Source organism: Podarcis vaucheri (genome assembly GCF_965113315.1).
Source record: "Podarcis vaucheri genome assembly, chromosome: 7".
NCBI lineage: Eukaryota > Metazoa > Chordata > Lepidosauria > Squamata > Lacertidae > Podarcis > Podarcis vaucheri.
Window position 1 is genome coordinate 40,946,797 of NC_138765.1, and position 20,804 is coordinate 40,967,600.

The 20,804-nt window shown below is 50.6% G+C and overlaps 1 protein-coding gene across 1 annotated transcript; it reads left to right on the forward strand.

Moving 5' to 3' along the window:
• The first annotated feature begins 3,148 nt into the window (after positions 1-3,148).
• Positions 3,149-20,552, forward strand: MMP15 (matrix metallopeptidase 15). Its single transcript, XM_082233260.1, has 10 exons — positions 3,149-3,439; positions 8,140-8,288; positions 8,715-8,837; positions 9,931-10,238; positions 10,497-10,658; positions 11,243-11,448; positions 11,992-12,130; positions 12,859-13,009; positions 14,170-14,285; positions 16,866-20,552. The coding sequence occupies exons 1-10, from the start codon at positions 3,335-3,337 to the stop codon at positions 17,384-17,386; spliced, it is 1,980 nt and encodes a 659-aa protein (XP_082089386.1). The 5' UTR covers positions 3,149-3,334; the 3' UTR covers positions 17,387-20,552.
• The last annotated feature ends 252 nt before the right edge of the window (positions 20,553-20,804 follow it).

Consider the following 20,804-nt stretch of genomic DNA (forward strand, 5'->3'; position numbering starts at 1 on the left):
TAGTTTCCTGTTGTTGGAGCTGCTGTCTCTAATGCTCAGGGCAGGCAAATTCCATGCTAGGGAATATTAGGATATGGACTGAAAATAAGAAGATAAGAAGAGCCCTTCTGGATCACGCCAATGGCCCATCTAGTCCTGTTCTCAAAGTGGCCAAACAGATGCCCGACAGGGAGCCTGAAAGCAGGACCTGAGCTCCAGAGCCTTCTCCCCTCCTGAGGTTTCCAGCAACTGGTATTCAGAAACATTGCTGCCTCAAAGATAGCCAGCATAGTACATGAATCTGTTACATGGGCTACACTTGCAATACTATGTACAGTTCTGGTTGTCATAACTAAAAAAATAAAATTAAAATACATCGTAGAGCTGGAAGGGGTACAGAAAAATAACCCAAGCAACCAATTAGTTAGAGTACTTGCAGAAGGAAGAAAAGCTAAAGGATTTGAGGGGTTTTTTTAGCTGGGAGAGGGGGGCTTGTGCAAGGAAGGGAAATACAATGAAGGTTTATAAAATTATGCAACATATCCAGAAAATATTCTCCCTTATAGTATTATAAGGTGGGTCCACTTAATAAGATAGATTGGCAGTTGATTCAGGACAGATTTAAAGTCTTGCCTCAGGCTTCCCTTACCTAGTGCCCTCAGATGTTTTGGACTACAATTCCCACAAGCCCCAGCCAGCATAGCTAATGGGACTTGTAGTCCAAAACATCCAGAGGGCGCCAGGCTAAGGAAGGCTGTAGCACCACATACAATACATAGTTTATAGAGTTTGCTCCCACAAGTTGTAATAATGGGGCTGTAAAGGAGTATTTAACAAATCTTTGGACAGCAATTGATAAAGTTGCTTCATTATTATTCATTTATGAACGACCTTTTTCATCTGCATCTGTGTCAAAGCAATTAACAAAAAGCACACATTAAAAATGCTCTTAAATGGTTTTTAAAACAGTACAAAAATAAAATACAAAATGAGCACCTAAGACTCTTCTCCTCCAGCTGGAAAAGCTTGTCAAAACAGAAAATTCCTTCAGTTGTTTCCGGAAGCACAGAAGTGAGCACCTGTTGTATCTCGACAGGAATGCCGTTGCACAAAACAGGTGCAGCCAGGCTGAGAGCCCTGCTCCAAACCACTATGGAGTGGACTTCTGATGTCTGGGGGGCTTGAAAGGAGAAGCTCTCCTCCAGACCACAGTGACCCACCAGGCATATAAGGGACAAGGCAATTCTCTCAAGTATCAATTGAGGCTAATAACCTCTCAGTATTGTCTACAGGCCACTGGCTCTCTGGGGCTTCATTCCTAGCCCACCTAGAGATGTGAGGGTGGAACCTGGACTTTTCTACAAGCAGAGCATCAACTTTGTCCCTTAGCTATGCCCTCCTCCTTGCTATGGGCATGTGCTGAAGGTCTGGCGTCACAGGAAGAATTCCTCTGAATACACGTTGCGGGAAGCAGCTGTCATCTTCTGTGTCCTGCTTATCGGTTGCCCGGAAACACCTCTGTGAGAAAAAGATGGTGCTGACCTTAATGCACTTCTGGTCAGATTGTGTTAGGGATGCCATATCTTTTGGCAGAAAATGCAATAAACCCAAGCCAAAGCTGATTCCCAATTGATAAAAACAAGAGCACCTAATTTTATCACCCAACCGAGAAAGGTTCTTAACTATGCACTGACAGTTGCTGCTGAACTCTGTTTACCAGGGAAGAGGCAAAGTCCTGATCAACGTCACAAAGTAAGCAAAAGGGCAGGAGTTAAAATATGAATTCAATTTGCATTGGCTTTATGCGGCTCTTGCCAGGCCAGTTCTATTGCCCACTGTGGCCCTTCTCCACCAATCATTGTTTAGGAACAGCCTTTGCCAACCTGGCACCCTCCAAAGGTTGTGGACTGCTGATGGGAATTGTAGTCCATCTGGAGGTCACCAGATTGGCAAAGGCCAAACCTTTTCTGCAAGTTGCTTGGTTTTGCATTGAACAGAATTTCCAAGCTGTTCTTAATAACAGCCCATATCCTCTTCTCTGTTTGGAAGAAATCCCACTGTCTTCAGTGAAATTTTACTTCTGAACTGGTGTCTAATTAAGGCCACAGTTGCTGAGCAGCCAAATATTAAAAGGTAAAGGGACCCCTGACCATTAGGTCCAGTCGTGGCTGACTCTGGGGTTGTGGCGCTCATCTCGCTTTATTGGCCCAGGGAGCTGGGAAGGTGCTAACTGGCAACAAATCCAAAACTTAGGGATTACCCTGGTCCTGGTGGGACTAGGTAGAGAAGTGCCAAAACCAGGCAGGCAGCTTTTTGGGATGGGTGGTGGATGCTTTTCTAGCCTTTAAGCGGCTCCACATTCAAGGTGAACTTGTGCAATTTCAAGAGTGGGGTGGGGCGGGTGAAGAGAAGCTGTTCTAAGTGTAGAACATGAAAGTTCCTAAGGCAATAATTCTTTGCACGCTTCCTTGGAAGTGAGCCCTTTTGGACTCAGCAGGCTTTACCCTCTGAGTAAACACCATTAGGCATTGCACCTGTCACTTCTGCCCTTGCCTTTTGAGGGAAAGTTTCATTATAACAATATAAATAAATGATTCCAAAGAAGGGTGTTGAGTGTAAGTCTTGACGTCTAAATAGCGACAACTTTGATCAAGTGCGGGGAAGTATCTTAGAATCCTAGAATGGTTGAGTTGCAGGTCATTTAGCCCAACCCCCTGCAAGGTAGGAATATGCTGCTGTCCCATACGGGGATCGAACCTGCAACCTTCGCGTTATCAGCACCATGCGCTCACCAAGTCAGCTAACCTCTGCTCGTCTCAGTCCTCCCGCCGCTTCCGAGGCTTTTGGAGCCTCGCCGAATCCTATGTAAGCAAACGCACAGGGACCCCGCCCCCCATGCCTGAAACAGCTACAAGCGTGGACTCGGAGCCCAGACGGCGAAGCCGCCGCCTCGTTCCGGTTTGAGCCTGGAGGCGTGGGGCTGCTAGCTGCCCGTTTCTCGGGGGCCTTCCGGACTGGCTCCTGGGCTTGAGGGGCGGTCAGTGAGTCGGCTGGCCGTTAGGCGGCGGCAGCCACAAGCCCAGCCCAGCGCAGGGCGCGACGGGGCGGGCGGCGCTTGGAGCATTCCGCTGAGCTAGCCGGGCGAGGGAGCGGCGAGCAGACGGGACGGGCGCAGCACCGAGGCTGGAGCGCCAGCCCGCCACACAAAGGCGATGGCCGAGGCGCGGCGGCGGCAGCAGCAGCAGCAGCAGAGGCGGGCGGGCGACAAGTAGCGAAGGGGGCCTGGCTAGGCCCGGGGCGAGGACGGCGGCGGCTCGAGCTGTGGACCGAGAGAGGAGCAGGCGCGGCGTCCAGGATGGGAGGCGGAGGCTGTCCGCAGCCCTCGCTGCTGCTTCTGCTGGGGGTTCTGCTGCTGCTGCGGGCCTCGGCGGGGCCGGTCCCGGGCGAAGTGGACGCCGAGGTAGGTCCCCCGCTTTCTGCGCTTCTTGCTGCGCCTTGGCCAGGCAGGCCGCCCGGGCAAGGTCTCCCGCCCGCCTGCCCGGCCGGCCGAACAAAAGAGCGGCGCTCCGTGGGGAAGGGGCGGACTGGGCCCGCGGGAGGCGTCCAGGAGGTGGCGGCACCGGCAGCAGCCCTGCCTTGCGCTCCCCAGACGGCCACCTGCGCCCCGGGCTCCAGCCCGGAGAGCGCAGGTAGTCGGCGGGGCAACGTCGCAGCGCGCCGGCCCGGGGAAAACCCAAGCAGCCGAGGGCCCACGTGGGGGCCCCAGGCTGCTCCCGCCCCACTCCCCGGGAAGGGCGACTCCATCGTGGCCCGCAGCTGGAGGGGCCGAGTACAAATAGGGGGAAAGCGAGTCTGGCCTTGGAAAAAGCAACTCGTGGGAAGAGGAGCGCTCAGTTCTTCTTTTGGTCTGTTTCGGCTTCGGGCTTGATGGCCTGACAGGTGCCCAGCTATGCCCAAATTATGTGGGGTTGAGGGGTGCTGGGGTCACCTTTTATTTTGCTCTTAAGCTTTGGAGAGCTTTGATGCAAGACTGGAAGAGGGAGGATAGAGGGAGCTTTCTTGGCAAAGTCCTCCTGCCCTGGCAGAGGAGAGCCTTGGGTTCTGGATCAACTCAGGACCCAGGGCCAGCTTTGGCTGGGCTGCCACGGTCTTCCGGACAGCCTTTGCCAAGTTGGTACCATCCCGGTGGTTTGGGCTGCAGCCCCAGCCAGCACAGACAAAGGTCGGGGATGGTGGAAATTGTGATCCAAAATATCTGGTGGGCACCAGGTTGGTGAAGGCTGCTGGGAACCTCAACGCGACCTCTGCTTTCCAGAATGACTGTTCACAAAAGGGGGGGGGGAAGGATACCAAAGGGGTTCTTGTCAAAAGATTGCAAAATTCTCATCCTGGTTAGTTTTGTCCTCACCCACCTGAACATGAGTGGCAGAAGTTGGCAGCCCCAGGACCTAGGCTAGCACTGCAAGGACAGGTGAATGCCTGCAGTGGGCACCACCCAGCACAGTCAGGAAAGTGCAGGGAAGCCCAAGACACCTTCCTGGGGGGAAATAAATAGGGGGTGGGAAGAGTTTTGGGCTGCAGCCCTGAAAACAGGCACAGTTGGCAGCAGATGCCCTTGAATCAGTGGCTGGGAGGACCTCCTGTCTCAGAGGAGATGTGCATGAGGGAGCCCAGGGGTCTATGTGTTCACAGGCTGCAGCAACAGCACACACACCAGCCATGAGTAGTTGTGGTGTCTGTGTTTGCAGTTAGTGAGGTGGTGAAGCATTTTCAGCAGAGCCTTCTCTTGCTAAGTTATAACTTGCATGTTATCAGTGCCAAGACCGGATTTCTATTCTAATAATTCAATTGGATTTTTAAAAATGCTCAGCCTGTGAGAGCAATACAAGCCAAGGTCTTCCCCCACCCACCAGAGGTGAGAGAACTTTGCAAGAGGCTTTGGGTGTGTTAGAGAGCCGCTGGCTCAGTATTAAGGAAGTAGTTGCTTTTCTGCGAGGCAAAATATATGGAGACGTGAGTGAGAACTTAGGCTGACTTTGAAGGAATGGTGCAAGGCGGCAAATGTGAAGTCTGCCTTTGCCAACCTGGTGCCCTGCAGCTCCCATCAGCATGGTGTGTTGGGCAGTGGCGTAGCGTGGGGGGTGCAGAGGGGGCCGGCCGCACCGGGCGCAACATCTGGGGGTTAGGGTTAGGGTTAGGGGGCGCAAATCCACGGGTTAGGGGGCGCAAATTACTTGCCTTGCCCCGGGTGCTGACAACCCACGCTACGCCACTGGTGTTGGGTGGGGCTGATGGGAGTTGTAGTCAGTCCAGCAACATCTGGAGGGCACCAGGTTGGGGGTGGCAGTATTGTCTTAAAAGGGCAAGTTTCCAAAAATTTATTATCACTGGACATGGGGAGGTCACAGAGTTTGAAAGAATCTTGGTCTCGGCACTGATGTGCAGCTTGAGGGAAACTTGGAATAGCAAGGCTCTTGGGCTCAGTCTCAAGGAAACAATGTTTAAAACAGCCATAGGCAAGCTCTGCCCTCCAGATGTTTTGGGACTACAACTCCTGTCATCCCTAGCTAACAGGACCAGTGGTCAGGGATGATGGGAGTTGTAGTCCCAAAACATCTGGAGGACTGAGTTTGCCTATGCCTGGCTTAAAACCATATTTTGCTGGCATCTTACATCAGTTTAATTGCCTTGCATCTCCTGGTCATCTTCACAGACTTGCTGATTTGTTGGGACAAGGAAAGGGCACATACTCCCACCTTGATATCCCTCTGTGGTGTAGTGGTTAGAGTGAGATGTGAGAGTCCAGGGTTCAAATCGCACTCAGACATGAAGTTACTTCGTGACCTTACCTCTCAGCCTAACCGACCTCACAGAGTTGTTGTGATGATTAAATGAGATTGGGGAAGAACCATGTACGCCAGCTTGAGCTCCTTGGAGAAGAAGGTGGGATATAAATGTAATTAAATAAATGGTGGAAATGCCCTAAAGTGACAATTTTCAGGAGTCACGTGTTGAAGAAGTCCAATATATTACTCACCGAGAAACACTAGCAATTCCCACCCTGGTGATTTTGAACATCTGGGATGGCCAAAATTTGGATTATAAAAATAATGTGCTACTTGATAATGGCAGCAACTGACCATCACACACTTTGGAAGGTACACAGATAAACCGACGGTGGAAATTTGGTATGTAAAGTTCATCTGCACAAAGGGCTGTCAAGAAAAGGGTCTTCTACACAGTCTTGTTTGACTTTATTAAATATATAAATTATAGAGCAGAGGAAACAAATATACCAGCAGAAACATGTAAATTTATGGAGCCTGTGATAGCTAAAAGGTATGACAATGGAGATCAGTGACCAGGATCTTGGGAACTCTGTGCTGTACACTGTAGACTTGTAGAGCTTGTGAAGATAGTCAGGCTCTTGTTTAATATTTTATTTATTTTTACTTACCTTTGTTGTAATTCTGGAGATTTCTCTCATGCATTTGTTATTGGCAGATCGTAGCCTTGTCTACAAAATTAGTAATGATTAATCTTAAAAAGTGAATTAATCTTAATTCACGTTTTTTTCTTGTGCTTCTCATGTATGACTAATACTAAATGGATTCTGTTATTGTTTGGTTGTTTTCTTTGTATGGTTGTTACTAATATATTTTTTCTTCATTATTGATAGTAAAGCATATTTTAAAAACCCAGTTTAACCAGGGATGACGGGGGACCAAGTCAAGGAATGGGGGTCCTCCACATGTCACAAGGCGTCTGCTGCACCACTTCCAACCTGATGAAAATCTGTTGTCTGCCTCCAGCTTATGATTCTGTGCTTCAGAGTGTGCGGGTCAACAAGACTACCAGCTGCTCATTCACTAGACAATTGTCCTATTCAGGAGTTGGCTGAGAAGCCGACCCACTCACAAGATTTGTTGCTAGCTGGAACGTCCCACATGGAATAAGAGCACCTCAGACTGAGCTGATCTGCCCAGGCGTGGGGATCTGCCTCTTGGGCCAAATTGGACAGGTGGGCAGGGCCACACCCTGCCAATCACACAATGCCATTATGGTGCTTAATAGTCTTGCCTCTTGCAAAAGGGCTATGTGAAGCAGCTCTGGTAGTTAGAGGGGGAGGCGGGGGCTATCTGAAAGGGGCTTTCCCTTTGCAAAGGTGTCATTTGGAGCAGTGGGTGGGTGTCAGCAGGGTATGGGGGAGTTCCACGCAACTCCACAGGTACCACCACCCAGTGGCGTAGCGTGGGGGGTGCAGGGGGGGCCGGCCGCACCGGGTGCAACATCTGGAGGGGGGAGCTCGCGCTTGCACTCGCAGTGCTAAAATCAGTGCTAAAATCCACGGGTTAGGGGGCACAAATTACTTGCCTTGCCCCGGGTGCTGACAACCCACGCTACGCCACTGCCACCACCAACCCTTTTCAAGTAGAAGGACAAAGGGCTTTAATCCTAGCTCATCAGATGCACCATAACACTCACTTTTTTCCTCCTAAAAAGTAAGGGGAAATGTCTGTGCGTGTTATGGAGGGAATGCCTATGGGTGGCATGCCTACGGATTTTCCTCCTCTAAAAACTACGTGCGTGTTATGGTCGGGCTCGTGTTATAGAGTGAAAAATACGGTAAATCCTGATACCTAGGCTGCAGGATCCTTTTCTTAGATGAGGCAGGATTATATCCTGTCCTCCTGCCCATCAGCTGACACCACTAATGGGGAAAATGGCCTCATGGGCCAGTATTGGCCTGCAGGCTACAGGCCATTCCTGTTTCATGAATAGTCTTGGTTGCCAGCTTGAGAAATGTGTTCATGAAGCTGGGCCTTCCCCCTTCAATTTCTAGTCTGAAAATGGGGGCCACCACCTAATAACGGCTACATATTAATTTGTAGAAAGTTTGCCAGTGTGATAGTAGGGCTTAAACTGGAGGTCCTGGGTTTTAACTCTTGCATGGGCACACAGGAAGGGTTTTTAAATTTTATTTTAAGGGATTGTCTGACACAAAATACATTGAAAGTTGCTTTACTTTTGGAGTGCTTGACAATACCCCACATAAGGAAGGCTTAGGCGTTTTAAAGCAGAAAGGAAATATTCCAGCTGTGTGATTACAGGTGGTGTGGCTTTTTGCATGCTGATGACAGGGCTCCTCTTCACTTGCAGGGCTGGTTACAGTTCTATGGCTACCTTCCGCAGTCCAACCGCCAGATGTCCACCCTCCGCTCAGCTCAGACCCTCTCCTCAGCCCTCTCTGAGATGCAGAGCTTCTATGGCATCCCTGTGACAGGCATTCTGGATGAAGAGACAAAAGCGTAAGTTTTTTCCTGTTCAGAAGGTCTTCCTCCTGCAGGTCACCTGTGATGGGAAGAGGCATTTCTCCTTGTTGGAGAACTGAGACAAGGCAAGGGAAACTCGAGGAGGATATAATGGGTGTTGTGAAGGACACTCCTTCCTGTTGCCAGCTCAGTCCTCTCTTCCTCCATCCTTTTGCCACTGATCTTTCTGTTAGATGGGAGTTTCCTCTCTCTCTCCCCATCCTTCCAAGCACCCAGTTGCTCACCTTAGCACTTTGCAAGAGCAAGGCAAGTAGAGATGGGGGCAACTTCCTTCAGCTTTTAATGTGGGAATTCCCAAATTCATATCTGCAAGAGAATCACTTTTGAGCAAGTGGGGATGGGTGCTGGCTCTTGGTGTCCTGTGTATGTGTATGAGGGCTTAGGCTTGACTGTCGCTTGCAGGTGGATGAAGCGGCCCCGCTGCGGCGTTGCTGACAAGATTGGGGCTCAAGTCAAGGCCAACATGCGGCGGAAGCGCTATGCACTGACTGGGCGGAGGTGGAGCCAGGCTCACCTGAGCTTCAGGTACGTTCCACAGCTGCTGAGGCATGAAGCAGGACTGTTTGGGGAGGGAACCTTTGGTGTAGGGCAGGAACTGGCTGTAGAGTTGACAGAAGCCTGAAGACTTTGCAAATGTCTTTGTGCTTTAAAATGTGCATGATGCAATTTTGCAGCAATATGCTTGATAATCATCTTTAGATTGCAGAGTTTGAAATTACAGAATTCAAAATGCTTTGAGAAACAAAGGAGAGATGGGCAGCATTAGGAGGGGGAAAGTGGAAGGTGGGGAGGAAGCATAATTCAGAGGCCCCACCCCTTGCTGACTTTTCTATGCCGCCATAAGGACTACCAATATCTCTAAAGAATAGGAAGCTGAAGTTAGCCTAGGAAGTTTTGCCTTGCATTTTGCACTGGGTACTGCATGGCATTCATATGGATTATGCTGCGAGTGGACAGAGAGTCCCCTCATTTGGTCCTTGCTGCTTTTCCAGAGATGCCTAGAATAGCTGGGTCAGGATCCTGCAGAAAGGGGGGGGAAAGCATTCTCCCTATAGATTCTCTAGGACATTAAAGGCTGACCAGTTTTTTGTGACCTGAGCCTCTGTAGGAAATGGCCTGCCTCGTCAGCTGTGCCCCATACGCTGGGCACGAAGGTGGTGGTGGCAGCAGCGATATAGAAACCCACATGTGGGTTGAGGTACAGTGGAGGGAAAAAAACCCAGGTGAGACCTCGAGATCAAATGCAAAGTTGCCTCTTCTTAGCAAAAGGGTGACCTGCCCAGATGTGCACTCAACACACCCTCTCCTCCTCTGCCTGCTTGCATTTTCTGGAGCACCAAAGCCTCAGCAATCACAATATGAAACAGGGGCCAGTTGCTTCTGTGAGCAGGGCAGTCCACTCTCCATTCATTCTTGCCGTAAGCCTCTGTGGAATTCATCTGCCAGTCTTTGCCTTTCCGCCACACCTGCCTTTCAGTAACTTTTTGCTGGTGTGCATCTTTGCTGCTGAAGGGCTCCTTGGGACTAAAAGGCACGTGGTGTTGCAGCTGCGGGGAAGGCTTGCCTTGCATGGTTCCCCCACCCGCTTCCAGTAATGCCTCTCCTTCTGTGTTCCCAGCATCCAGAACTACACAGAGAAGTTGGGGCTCTACTACTCTTACGATGCCGTCCACCGAGCCTTCCAGGTGTGGGAACGAGTGACGCCCCTCATCTTCCAGGAGATCCCCTACGATGAAATCCGGCACAAGAGGAGGAAGGAAGCAGACATCATGGTGCTCTTTGCCTCCGGATTCCACGGGGACAGCTCCCCCTTTGATGGCACCGGGGGCTTTCTGGCGCATGCATACTTCCCGGGTCCCGGTATGGGAGGAGATGCACACTTTGACTTGGATGAGCCCTGGACTCTTGAGAATGCCGACGTGTCTGGTAAGGAAGAATCTTGGGCCTGAGAAGGATGTAAGGAAGGTGTTCTCTTCTTGCCAAGGGCAAAGGGATCTGACATTGACATTGGCCTGGAAAACCAGGAACCTCAGTTGGGCCCTGCCTAATGGTTGGCCATGGGTGGGGTTGGCTGGGATTCCTCTTCCACGTCAGCCTAATAAGCAGTGGAATCGAGGGGAAGTGCTTCTTGTCCAGTGCAGAAGTGAGTGGAGCTGGGGAACGATCCTTCCCTGTTGTCAACAGGGAACAACCTCTTCCTGGTGGCCGTCCATGAGCTGGGGCATTCCTTGGGCCTGGAGCATTCCAACAACCCCAGCGCCATCATGGCTCCTTTCTATCAGTGGATGGACACAGAAAACTTCCAGCTGCCAGATGACGACCTTCGTGGCATCCAGCAGCTCTATGGTGAGTGCCAGGCAAACACGGGGTGTGTGTGTGTGTGTATGCGTTTGTATGCGTTTGTATGTTTCGGGACTGACCATCAGCTGTCATATGCATGTAAACAAGAATGCAGGATTGGCTTGAGCCTTAGACAGATGCTGTGTTATCTTCCCGTTTGTTCGGCAGCTTCTTCATTCATCAGCTGATATATTAAGCACTGCGGGGCCAGGCAGCAATCTGAGACTGGGCCTTTTATGTGGTGGTGCCTTGGCTCTGGAATTCCCTTCCTGCTGAGAAGTGATTGGCTAGCTTTTGACATCAGTTTAAAATATGTTTATTCCCCCAGGGCTTCTGGAGGGAGAATTGACCTGACACTGAGCTAGTTGATTGTCTGATGTGACTTCTGTTGGGGGTTCACTTCATGTCAAGTTATAGATTACCTGTGAATTGTGTATTTTGTTATACTTTAACAGTTCTGATTGTGTTTTTATATATTTTAATGCTTTTTGTAAGTCACGCTCAGCTCCTATAACAGATGAAGGGCTGGATATAAGTTGCAATAAACAAAACCCTCTCCCTCTTTTCTTCCTCCTGCCCCACCAACTCAGGTCCTCCAGGGGGACAGCCTCAGCCCACCAAACCCCTCCCTACTGTGGTACCCAGAAAGCCAGGTCCCAAGCCTCCTAGACCACCCCCTCCTGGCAAACCAGAGCAGCCCCCCAGCCCAGGCAACCCAGACCAGTACGGCCCAAACATCTGTGACGGGGACTTTGACACAGTGACGATGCTCCGTGGGGAGATGTTTGTGTTCAAGGTACCTGTAGCTTCCTCTGTCCTGCCTCCATGGTTTCTCCGCAGTTACCAGAGCGATGCTTCAAGATGAGAGTCTGGCTTGTGCAATGGGGTGTTGAGGGGAGCTCAGGAATAACTGTGCCCCGAATTCCAGATTTTGTGACTTGTTCAAGTGTCCTATACCCCTGTCCCTCCTCTTGTCCTAGGCCTGGAGCTCCTAGGCCTGGAGCTCTTGAAGTGGGCAGCAGGCAGTGGGATATGAGCCTCATTTGCCATGATGATGGGTGGCACCTACCTGTGGGCGAACCTGTGAATAGGAGTAGGGTGTGGGTGTCATGCCCTAGGACCAGAATCAGCAGGCCTGAGCTTCCTTTCCCCAGGGCAGGGGGGAGGCTGTAGAAAGTACTTGATTCGCATGCCAGAGGTTCCAGGTTCACTGCTCCTCATTTCCATGTGCCTGAAACCTTGGGGATGGACACTGCCAGCCAGTGTAGACAGTACTGAGCTATATGGGCCACTGGGCCTGACTTGGTATTAAGCAGCTCCCTGTGTTTTTTTTATCCAGGGTCGCTGGTTTTGGCGGGTTCGTCATAACCGGGTGCTGGACAACTACCCCATGCCCATTGGGCACTTCTGGAGGGGCCTCCCTGGGAACATCGATGCTGCATATGAGAGGCAAGACGGGCGGTTTGCCTTCTTTAGAGGTGAGAAAAGTTTAAAGCAAAGGCCCCGTAGAGGGTCTCCTGAGTCTTCTGTCGAGACAGGAGAAATATTCTGTGTGTATTTCCCTCCCTCTCCTTCCCACTCCAAAGTACCCCTGTGGGTTTTCCTGACAGACTCCTTTCTCTTCTCCTTGCTGTGGGGCCAGCAGAAGGATGGTGGGCGTTTCATGGGCACCCCTCAGAAAGTCCATGTGTTGTGTTTTACCTCAGGGCCTGGAGTTCAGCCCAAAGAGCTGTTCTTAAAACTCCCTCCTGTGCTCTTTAGGGTGGTGGGGAAGCTGAGTGTTGTGTTCTGGCTCCCTCTGTATTGCCATTATCATCATTCATATAACTAATCACCCACCCTTCAGCCTAAGGTCCCAGGGCAGGTTGCCAGCATTAAAACACATTATTAAAAAACATGTTTGAAACAACTGACAATCACAGAAACCAGGTTGGTCTGAACAATATGCACCTCGAGTGTGAAAAACTAGGATTAAAAAGTAGCATAAACAGACAGACGCCTGCACTCAGGGCTGAAACCAGCAACCTGACCCACCCACCCCCATCTTGCCCCATACAGATTATTGAGGTGGAATAGGCAGGACTTGATAGATGCCATAGAATTGGGCATGGAGGTGGGGTGGGGTGTTCCCCCACAAGAAAGACAGGCTTCTTGTGTGCTTCATGGCCCAGCCTCTGCCTAATTTTCTTTTCTGCCCTTCCTCCAGGGGATCAGTACTGGCTTTTCCGTGAGGCAAATTTGGAAGCGGGTTACCCGCAACCCCTGACCAGCTACGGACAGGGCATTCCTTATGACAAGATAGACGCAGCCATCTGGTGGGAGCCTACAGGGCACACCTTCTTCTTCAGAGGGGACAGGTGGGTAGCTGGCGTGTGAAAGGTGGCAGCAGGGCTTTTTTTCCAGCCAGAACTCAGTTCTGGCACCTCTCAGCCCAGCACCGTTGTCATTATAAGAGAACAAGGGAGGCATTCTTGGTAAGTTTTTCTAATAGCGCTTGGTGGCAGGATCTTCAGATGGCTGGAGAATCCTGAGATTTTTGCCTCCTAACCTTCCTAGGGGGACGCGGGTGGCGCTGTGGGTTAAAGCCTCAGCGCCTAGGGCTTGCCGATCGAAAGGTCGGCAGTTCGAATCCCCGCGGCGGGGTGCGCTCCCACTGCTCGGTCCCAGCGCCTGCCAACCTAGCAGTTCGAAAGCACCCCCGGGGCCAAGTAGATAAATAGGTACCGCTTACCAGCGGGAAGGTAAACGGCGTTCCGTGTGCTGCGCTGGCTCGCCAGATGCAGCTTTGTCACGCTGGCCACGTGACCCGGAAGTGTCTCCGGACAGCGCTGGCCCCCGGCCAATAGATGTGAGATGGGCGCACAAACCCCAGAGTCTGCCAAGACTGGCCCGTTCGGGCAGGGGTACCTTTACCTTTACCTTTAACCTTCCTAGGGGCTGAGGCATTTACCAAAGGTGTGGGCAGGGTCTGTACGGTAAAGGTAAAGGGACCCATGACCATTTAGGTCCAGTCGTGGCTGACTCTGGGGTTGCGGCGCTCATCTTGCTTTATTGGCCGAGGGAGCCAGCATACAGCTTCCGGGTCATGTGGCCAGCATGACTAAGCCACTTCTGGCGAACCAGAACAGTGCACGGAAAGGCCGTTTACCTTCCCGCCAGAGCGGTACCTATTTATCTACTTGCACTTTGATGTACTTTCGAACTGCTAGGTTGGCAGGAGCAGGGACCAAGCAACGGGAGCTCACCCCGTCACGGGGATTCGAACTGCCGACCTTCTCATCAGCAAGCCCTAGGCTCTGTGGTTTAAGCCACAGCGCCACCCGCATCCCTCAGGGTCTGTAAAGAGGTCCCCAATTCAGGGACGACATTTCCCCCCTGCCCTTTAAGACTAGCACTTAATAAAGAAGTATGGAGGGTGAATGGTGAAAGAAGGGCCAGTGATTCACATTTCTGCATTGCAGGGGGGGTTGGACTAGATGATCCTCAGGGGTCCAACTCTATGATTCTGTAACGCTAGGTACTGGCGCTTTGATGAGGAGAGCCATTCTGTGGATCCAGGATACCCAAGGAAGATCAGCGTATGGGCTGGAATCCCTCATGCCCCCAAGGGAGCCTTCTTAAGTTCTGATGCCAGTAAGTAGAAAAGGACCCTGACCTGGCAAGACAAATGTGGAGTCTCAGTATAGTGAGCAAAGTAGCAGCTTGAGGAGCAGATTGCTAAAGTTATGAGTGCTAATAATGAATACAGTGGTGCCTCACAAGACGAATGCCTCGCAAGACGAAAAACTCGCAAGACGAAAGGGTTTTGCGGTTTTTGAGGTGCTTCGTAAGACAAATTTCCCTATGGGCTTGCTTCGCAAGACGAAACGTCTTGCGAGTTTGTTTCCTTTTGAAGCGGGAACTGGGCTGGCAGGGAGCGAGCGAGGGAGCGACCTACCTTTTCCAGGGGGATCCTCTTCTGGAGAGGGCACAGAGGAGGCAGGTGGGCTGGGATCCAGCGGATCTGGCTGGGTCTCTGCACCGCTGCCGCCTCTGCCTCTCTCTCTCTCCCCCTCCCCACGTGACTGCTCCATTTTGCCCTAACTGCGCGAAGGCAGGAGGAGGCAGGACAGAGGAGGAGGAGGCATCCACTGCGCTTGGGCCGCCGCAAAGGCGCCTTTGCGGGGGTGGGAAGAAGCCGGGAGCAGCTGCCGAGACTGTGGGGAGCCCGGCGGCGTGGCACAAGGTAACGGGGGGAGCAAGGGAGAGCCCGCGCCGGGCACTTTGTGCATCCGCCCTCGGTTCCTGGGCTCGAACTTCCTTTGGCACCTCGTGGAGAGAGAGGGAGGGGAGCAGGCTGGGGCTTTGATGTGGGACGCGGTTTGGCGGAGCGAAGACGCGGCAAGGCTTGGCGACAGAGGAAGGGGGACTGTTTTCGTGGGGAGGTGGGAGGGGGTGTCTTTGCCTCTTCCCGGCAACAGATCCTCCAGGCTGGGGAAACTCCTCCTGCTGGGGAGCGACCCGCTTTGTGCTTTGCCTGCTATCCCATTATAATACAGTACCAGGGTGAATCCGTGCTTCGCAAGACGAAAAAATCTGCAAGATGAAGAAACTCGCAGAACGGATTAATTTCGTCTTGCGAGGCACCACTGTATTTCGTTAGCGCTGTTGGAAGTAGGAAACCAGAGAGGAGAAAGGCGGGCATTAGGTCACAGGACATCGGGGACTACAATTCCCATCAGCTCCAGTGAGCATGTTTAGGGATGATGGGAATTGTGCTGCCCTTTACAGATTTGCTATCCTTGCATTAGATGTTACAGGAAAGAGCAAAGCTTGTTCTTCCATCTGCGCTGAAGATGATGCTGGAAAGAGACCCACATCTAAACCCTTTGTGAGGAAGGGGGGAGAAGAAAGAGATCTGCAAAATAACTTTTTATGTAAACCACTTTCAGGTTTTCTTACAGTTGTTAAAATAAAATAACTTTTTAGAGCTACCCGCTAAACTAAAAACTAGCAAGTTGGCATTCAAATGTGGAAATGCCAGTCTTGTAGCAACAATATGCAGCTTGTTGAAGTCTGCTTCCTTACTCCACGGGAGGATAGTTGATAGCCTTATTTGCAGGTCACCCAGTAAGTCGTGCCTCTGAAGGAGCCTTTCACTCCTCCTTACTCTCACGCAGAGCGGGGAACGAGACACCATCGCCGGCTTCACATCATGTTTCAATTAGGGATTGTGGTTTGTTCTGCTCCCCAGAAACCACGGCCAGTTAACCAAGAAGAAAACTTGGCTTCAGATTGTGGTTTGTTGGGCATGAAGCAAAACTCATGATCCTTGTTCAAAGCCAGGAGGGTGGCTTCTTTCCTCTTTGCATAACCTGAGAGGAGGAAAAGAACAGGTCCTCTCAGGTGTGTCCCTGGGGAGCCAAATTACTTTTTATTTCTTTTTGCTCCCATTGCCCAAACTGGGAGTTTTGGGAAGCTAGAAAAATTTGCTTGGGGAGAGGGCACAGATCAGGCCCCCTAAGTGGGAATTAGCTACCCCCTGCACTCCATGATTTAACTGTGGTTTACTGTGAGGTGTGAACTGAGTCAATGTAAAGCCAGCTCCTTAAAAATGATCCAAGGAGTTCTTGGGAGCTACTGGCTCATCTGCTTGATTTATGTCCCCCACATGGACTGTAAAGCATGATCACAGCAGCAACGCTCTGCTGAGGAATGAATGAATGAATGTTTTTTTTTACCATGGAGCTAACTGAACAGTAGAGTCCTGCAAGAATCTGTATTAGGACCAATAGGGTTAAATATATTTATTGATAACCCAGAGTCAGGGGAATGGTATGGTGATTTAGTTCACAAAGGGCCTCAAATAATTCATAACAGTAGAAGCCAATGCTTAATGATACAAGCAGCTAAGAATACACCAGAATATCATTATTTATTTATTTTTTCATTCATTTAAAAGCATTTTATATACAACTTAATATTTCAAAAATCTCTAGGTGGTTTTACAGTCTAAAAATAAACAATATATCACAAAAACAAAACCGGTTAGAGAGTAATATAAATACGTATAAAGTCAATATAAAAGTGGATTAAGCAGGAATTCGGAAAAAGCAAACACATAAAGCGGATCTTAAGAGTCACAGAAAGCCTGGGCAAAAAGAGAACGTAAAAAAGCTGTGAGCTGTGGAAAGGGACCCCAACTAACAGTACCTACTTCCTCCTGTTTTCCAGCCTACACTTACTTCTACAAAGGCAGAATGTACTGGAAGTTTGACAATGAGCGGCTGAAAACAGAACCCGGGTACCCCAAGTCGATCCTGCGGGACTTCATGGGATGCCATGATGAGGTGGCCACAAACCCCGATCCCGGCCGCAGGTGGCCCGATGTGGGCAAGCCCCCCTCCCGCCCCGATGGCCCAGGGCAGGACAAGGAAGAGGAGGTGGTGGTGGATGAGGAAGACAATGTCGTGGACACTCACCCTGCAGAGAAGGACAAGGAAGCCGAAGCGGAGGACGATTATAGTGATGGCGTAGGAGGCGGCCGGGAGCAGGGTCCTGGCCATGGCAGCGATGTGGACATCGTGGTGCACATTAACGATTACCCCCTGACCATGAGCATCATCATGGTGACGCTGCTGCTCCTGCTCCTGCTCTGCATCCTGGGCCTCGTCTACGTCATCGTGCAGCTGCAGCGGAAGGGCACCCCACGCATGCTGCTCTATTGCAAGCGCTCCCTACAGGACTGGGTCTGAAGCCACAGCTGACCTTGCTACTGCTGCTGCTGCTGCTTCCACACCACCTCCAAGCTCCATCAAGAGCTTTGGAGCACAGGACAGGTGGGGAAACTGCCTTGTCTTCCCCCGGGCAACTCTGGAGGAAAAGCTCTTGAAGTCTCTGGGCTCGTCTGGACCATGGCTCCCAGCAGAGTCTTTTCACAGGAAGGTCCCCCATCCCTACCTTTGTGCCTCAGCCTTGGAGACCCCGCCTCCCCCCAGGCATGGGCAGGTGGAGGGTGTGTGACTGACCTCCCCTGTTTGTTTGATTGGCCTGCCTGAGAGACGGACAGCCCTTTGGAAAGGGTGTGGCATGTGGCCTTCTCTTAACCTGTGGGTCTCGTCCCCCTCGTCTACCTAATACACGCATGGCAGTCCAGGCCTGTTGGCGAGGTCTGAAGGAGGGGCTCCTGCTTCCCCAATTTGTGTCTGTGCCACCCCTGCTGTGCATGTACTCCAGAAACTGTGACCTGATGCCCCCAGCCCCCTTAGGGGTGGGAGAGACATTTCATTGCCTGCCAGGGCAAGTTGCTGAGTCTTCCCCCATTCCCAGCCAATGGGCTGCCCTGGACAGCTTGGTGTGCCCATGGATATCTGCAGATGTGTTCTCCCTTGGGCTCAGTAACCGGCATCCTGAAAACCTTGACTTTTATTTCCAAAGGTGCTTCCCCTCCCACCCTGCCTCTTCATTTGCAGAGCAAAACGTGGGAAACTTTTCTACTGTAATTGCCAGAGCTACTACTGCTGAGAGGAGATTGCGCAGGAATATTTGGAGAAGGGACTGTTTGGGTGCCCTGTGTGTGTGTGCATGTCTGTGTGACTGTCTCCTTCCCACTATGTGACTACTGCTCCTTACCTACCTCTCCCCCCGCATTTCCTACTTCTCTTTGTTCCCATTGCCCTGGTCTTTGCTGCATATCTTGGAAGCAGACTCTGCTGGGCGGAATAGCCTTGATGCAGACATAGCCCTGGGGTTTGGGTTCCTGGGCTGCCTTGGAGGCCGTTGGGGGTGTTGTGCTGTAACTGCAAATGAGGAGTGACCACGTGGCTTGATTTTTGAGGCCCCCCTATATCACTTTGGAGTAAGCGATGATTCAGCTCCTCAGAGGAGGGACCTGAGCTGGTGTGAAGATAATTCCTGGGCTTTGGAAGGCTGAGGACTAGTTTGTCCATGGAATATATCCTCTCTCCCAAGGAAGGTGGAGATGTACACTCACCTTGCGTGAACTGAGTGCATGAGACATTCGCACAGGCAGTTCACCTGAAAAGTTGGCCACGGAAATTGCGCAAGTGTGCATTTTTCCTGAAAGTGGGAGGTGCAAGGAGGATAGCCTTACTAAACCTATGCAGGGTTGCAGAACTCGGCTCAAGGCCGTGAGAGATTTATGTTGAGATCAGTTGGGCACTAGGGCTGCTGTCCTAACAGGTTTTGTTCTCTCCAAAGAGACTCTGCAACCACTCCTTGCAACACAGCCGTAGTTCCCTTGGTCTCTCAAGATGCAGTTTCAAGCAGCCCCAATGTTTGAGGGGGAGCCTGCCCCCCTTCCTCTTTGGCCACTCCCTTGCCTCAGAGTTTCTGCCTCCAACTACCAACCATCTTGCGTCGCAACAGGCAAAAGAAGCAAAGTTGCATTGATTTACATAGATTTCTGTGACTTCCAAGTGCCTTCACATAGCATTTTGGGGTGTATTTCTTTGGACTGTAAATAGGAAGGATTCTGTAACCTGTACATGTTATACAAATTAAGCGGGCCTGCATGTACGATCATTTATTCTGCTTCTGTCAATGGTAATGAGGACCAAAGAGCAAAGAACCCCCTACCCCTTCCCTAATCACTGGAGATCTAATTTAATGGCTCTTCTCCCCTTCTGAGGCTTCTCTAGGTGTTTTCCTCTCAGCTTTACAGATATTAATATTTTTATGCTTGAAATTAGCACCATATTGTGGCTTGTCTTCCTGTTCTCTGAATCTCTGAAGCTGAGCAGACTGAGAATCCTCTCTCATTTCCCCCCCCCCTTCCTCATTTGTATTTAAAACATGATTGCCCTCCTCGGTCTTCTCTACAATGACAGGAACACCATCTCCTTGATTCTGAAAAGGGATTCTCTCCCCCCCCCCCATGCCAAGGAGTTGCCCCACAGGCCCTGTTCCTTCCCACTGCCCTCCTATAGGCTTTTTAGCCTCTTATCTCTACACTATTTCTCTCTTTAATAATAATTACATATATTTTTGAAAACCTGGAGCTTTGGAAGCAGAATTAATGATGCAATATAAGCAATTGCACATAATTTTCGGGATTTTTTTTGCGGGTGGGGGGAGTCCACATATAAACCTGGCTGTCTGCATGGAAGAAAGCAAATCCACTCCTGCTTGGAGAGACCCTCTTCAGCCCCTTTCTCAAGCCTAGCTCAATTTGTCCTGAATATGTTATTTCCAGAAATGTGAGCTCCAGAACACCTCAAATAGTTGTTGTTTCAAAGACACACCGTTTTGCCTTTCTTAAGAGCACCCAGGTTCTCGTGTTCAGGCCAGGCCTGGCAGCATCTGCTTCCTTCCTCCTGATCCTCACTTGGGGTCCTGGCCCCTACTCTTCCCTCTTCCTTTATTGTTGTTGCAAAAGTAATCCAATATCTAGGTTGGCTGACTTGGCAAAATGAGCCTAACTTTGTGCATACACTGGTGTAAAACTTGCTGCTGTGAGTGTTGACATCTCTGTGGTAGTGGGGTTGGGGTTGTGGCCTGAACCCAAGCAGTCTCCCCCAGCCCTGCCCTTCATCCAAACCGACTTTCTCTTCCCCCTCCATTCTAAAACCACAACAAGCTGTCTCCTGCTTTTACATTGATGGGAGCAAAGCAGAGTCATGTGCAAAAAAAGAAGAAGAAAAGGGGGGCACCAGGTCACAAGTACAGCTTCAGACAAGGGTGAACCCCGAAACTTTAAAACAGCAAGAGAAAATGAAACCCCAGCTTTGCTGTGGGGATGAGAGCCAGCCTGCTGTTCTCGGAGTGTGCCTTCGATGGGCCGAATATATTGGTGCATCTCCTAAGTGCAAAGACTGAAAAGCCAATTAATTTTCAATGCTCAGAACTACCAAAAAAATAAAACATTCACAGCTTGCCAATAAACCACAACATTTGTGCTGACCTTTAGGTTTTGAAGCGTGGAACTCATTTTGTCTCCAAGTGCGCTTTCAGCAATTTGCTGTGGCGTCTATTTGTTTTTAAAAATGGTGTTTTCGATAGGATAATGTCTGCCTGTAGCTCTGGGTTTTCCTATTTTGTTTCCAGACTTGCCATTTTAGTTAGGTATCTGTTGTGCGTTAATCATTTTGTGGAGATTATAATGCCAAAGGGAATACTCGCTTCCTCACCCACCTTGTGTGTCTCCTGCAAAGC

Excerpts from the sequence above, each read along its gene's own strand:
- MMP15 (XM_082233260.1), top strand. The coding sequence starts at position 3,335 with ATGGGAGGCGGAGGCTGTCCGCAGCCCTCGCTGCTGCTTCTGCTGGGG. Across the intron at positions 10,239-10,496 it reads TGAGAATGCCGACGTGTCTG|GGAACAACCTCTTCCTGGTG; the intron begins GTAAGGAAGAAT and ends TGTTGTCAACAG. Across the intron at positions 13,010-14,169 it reads TTCTTCTTCAGAGGGGACAG|GTACTGGCGCTTTGATGAGG; the intron begins GTGGGTAGCTGG and ends CTGTAACGCTAG.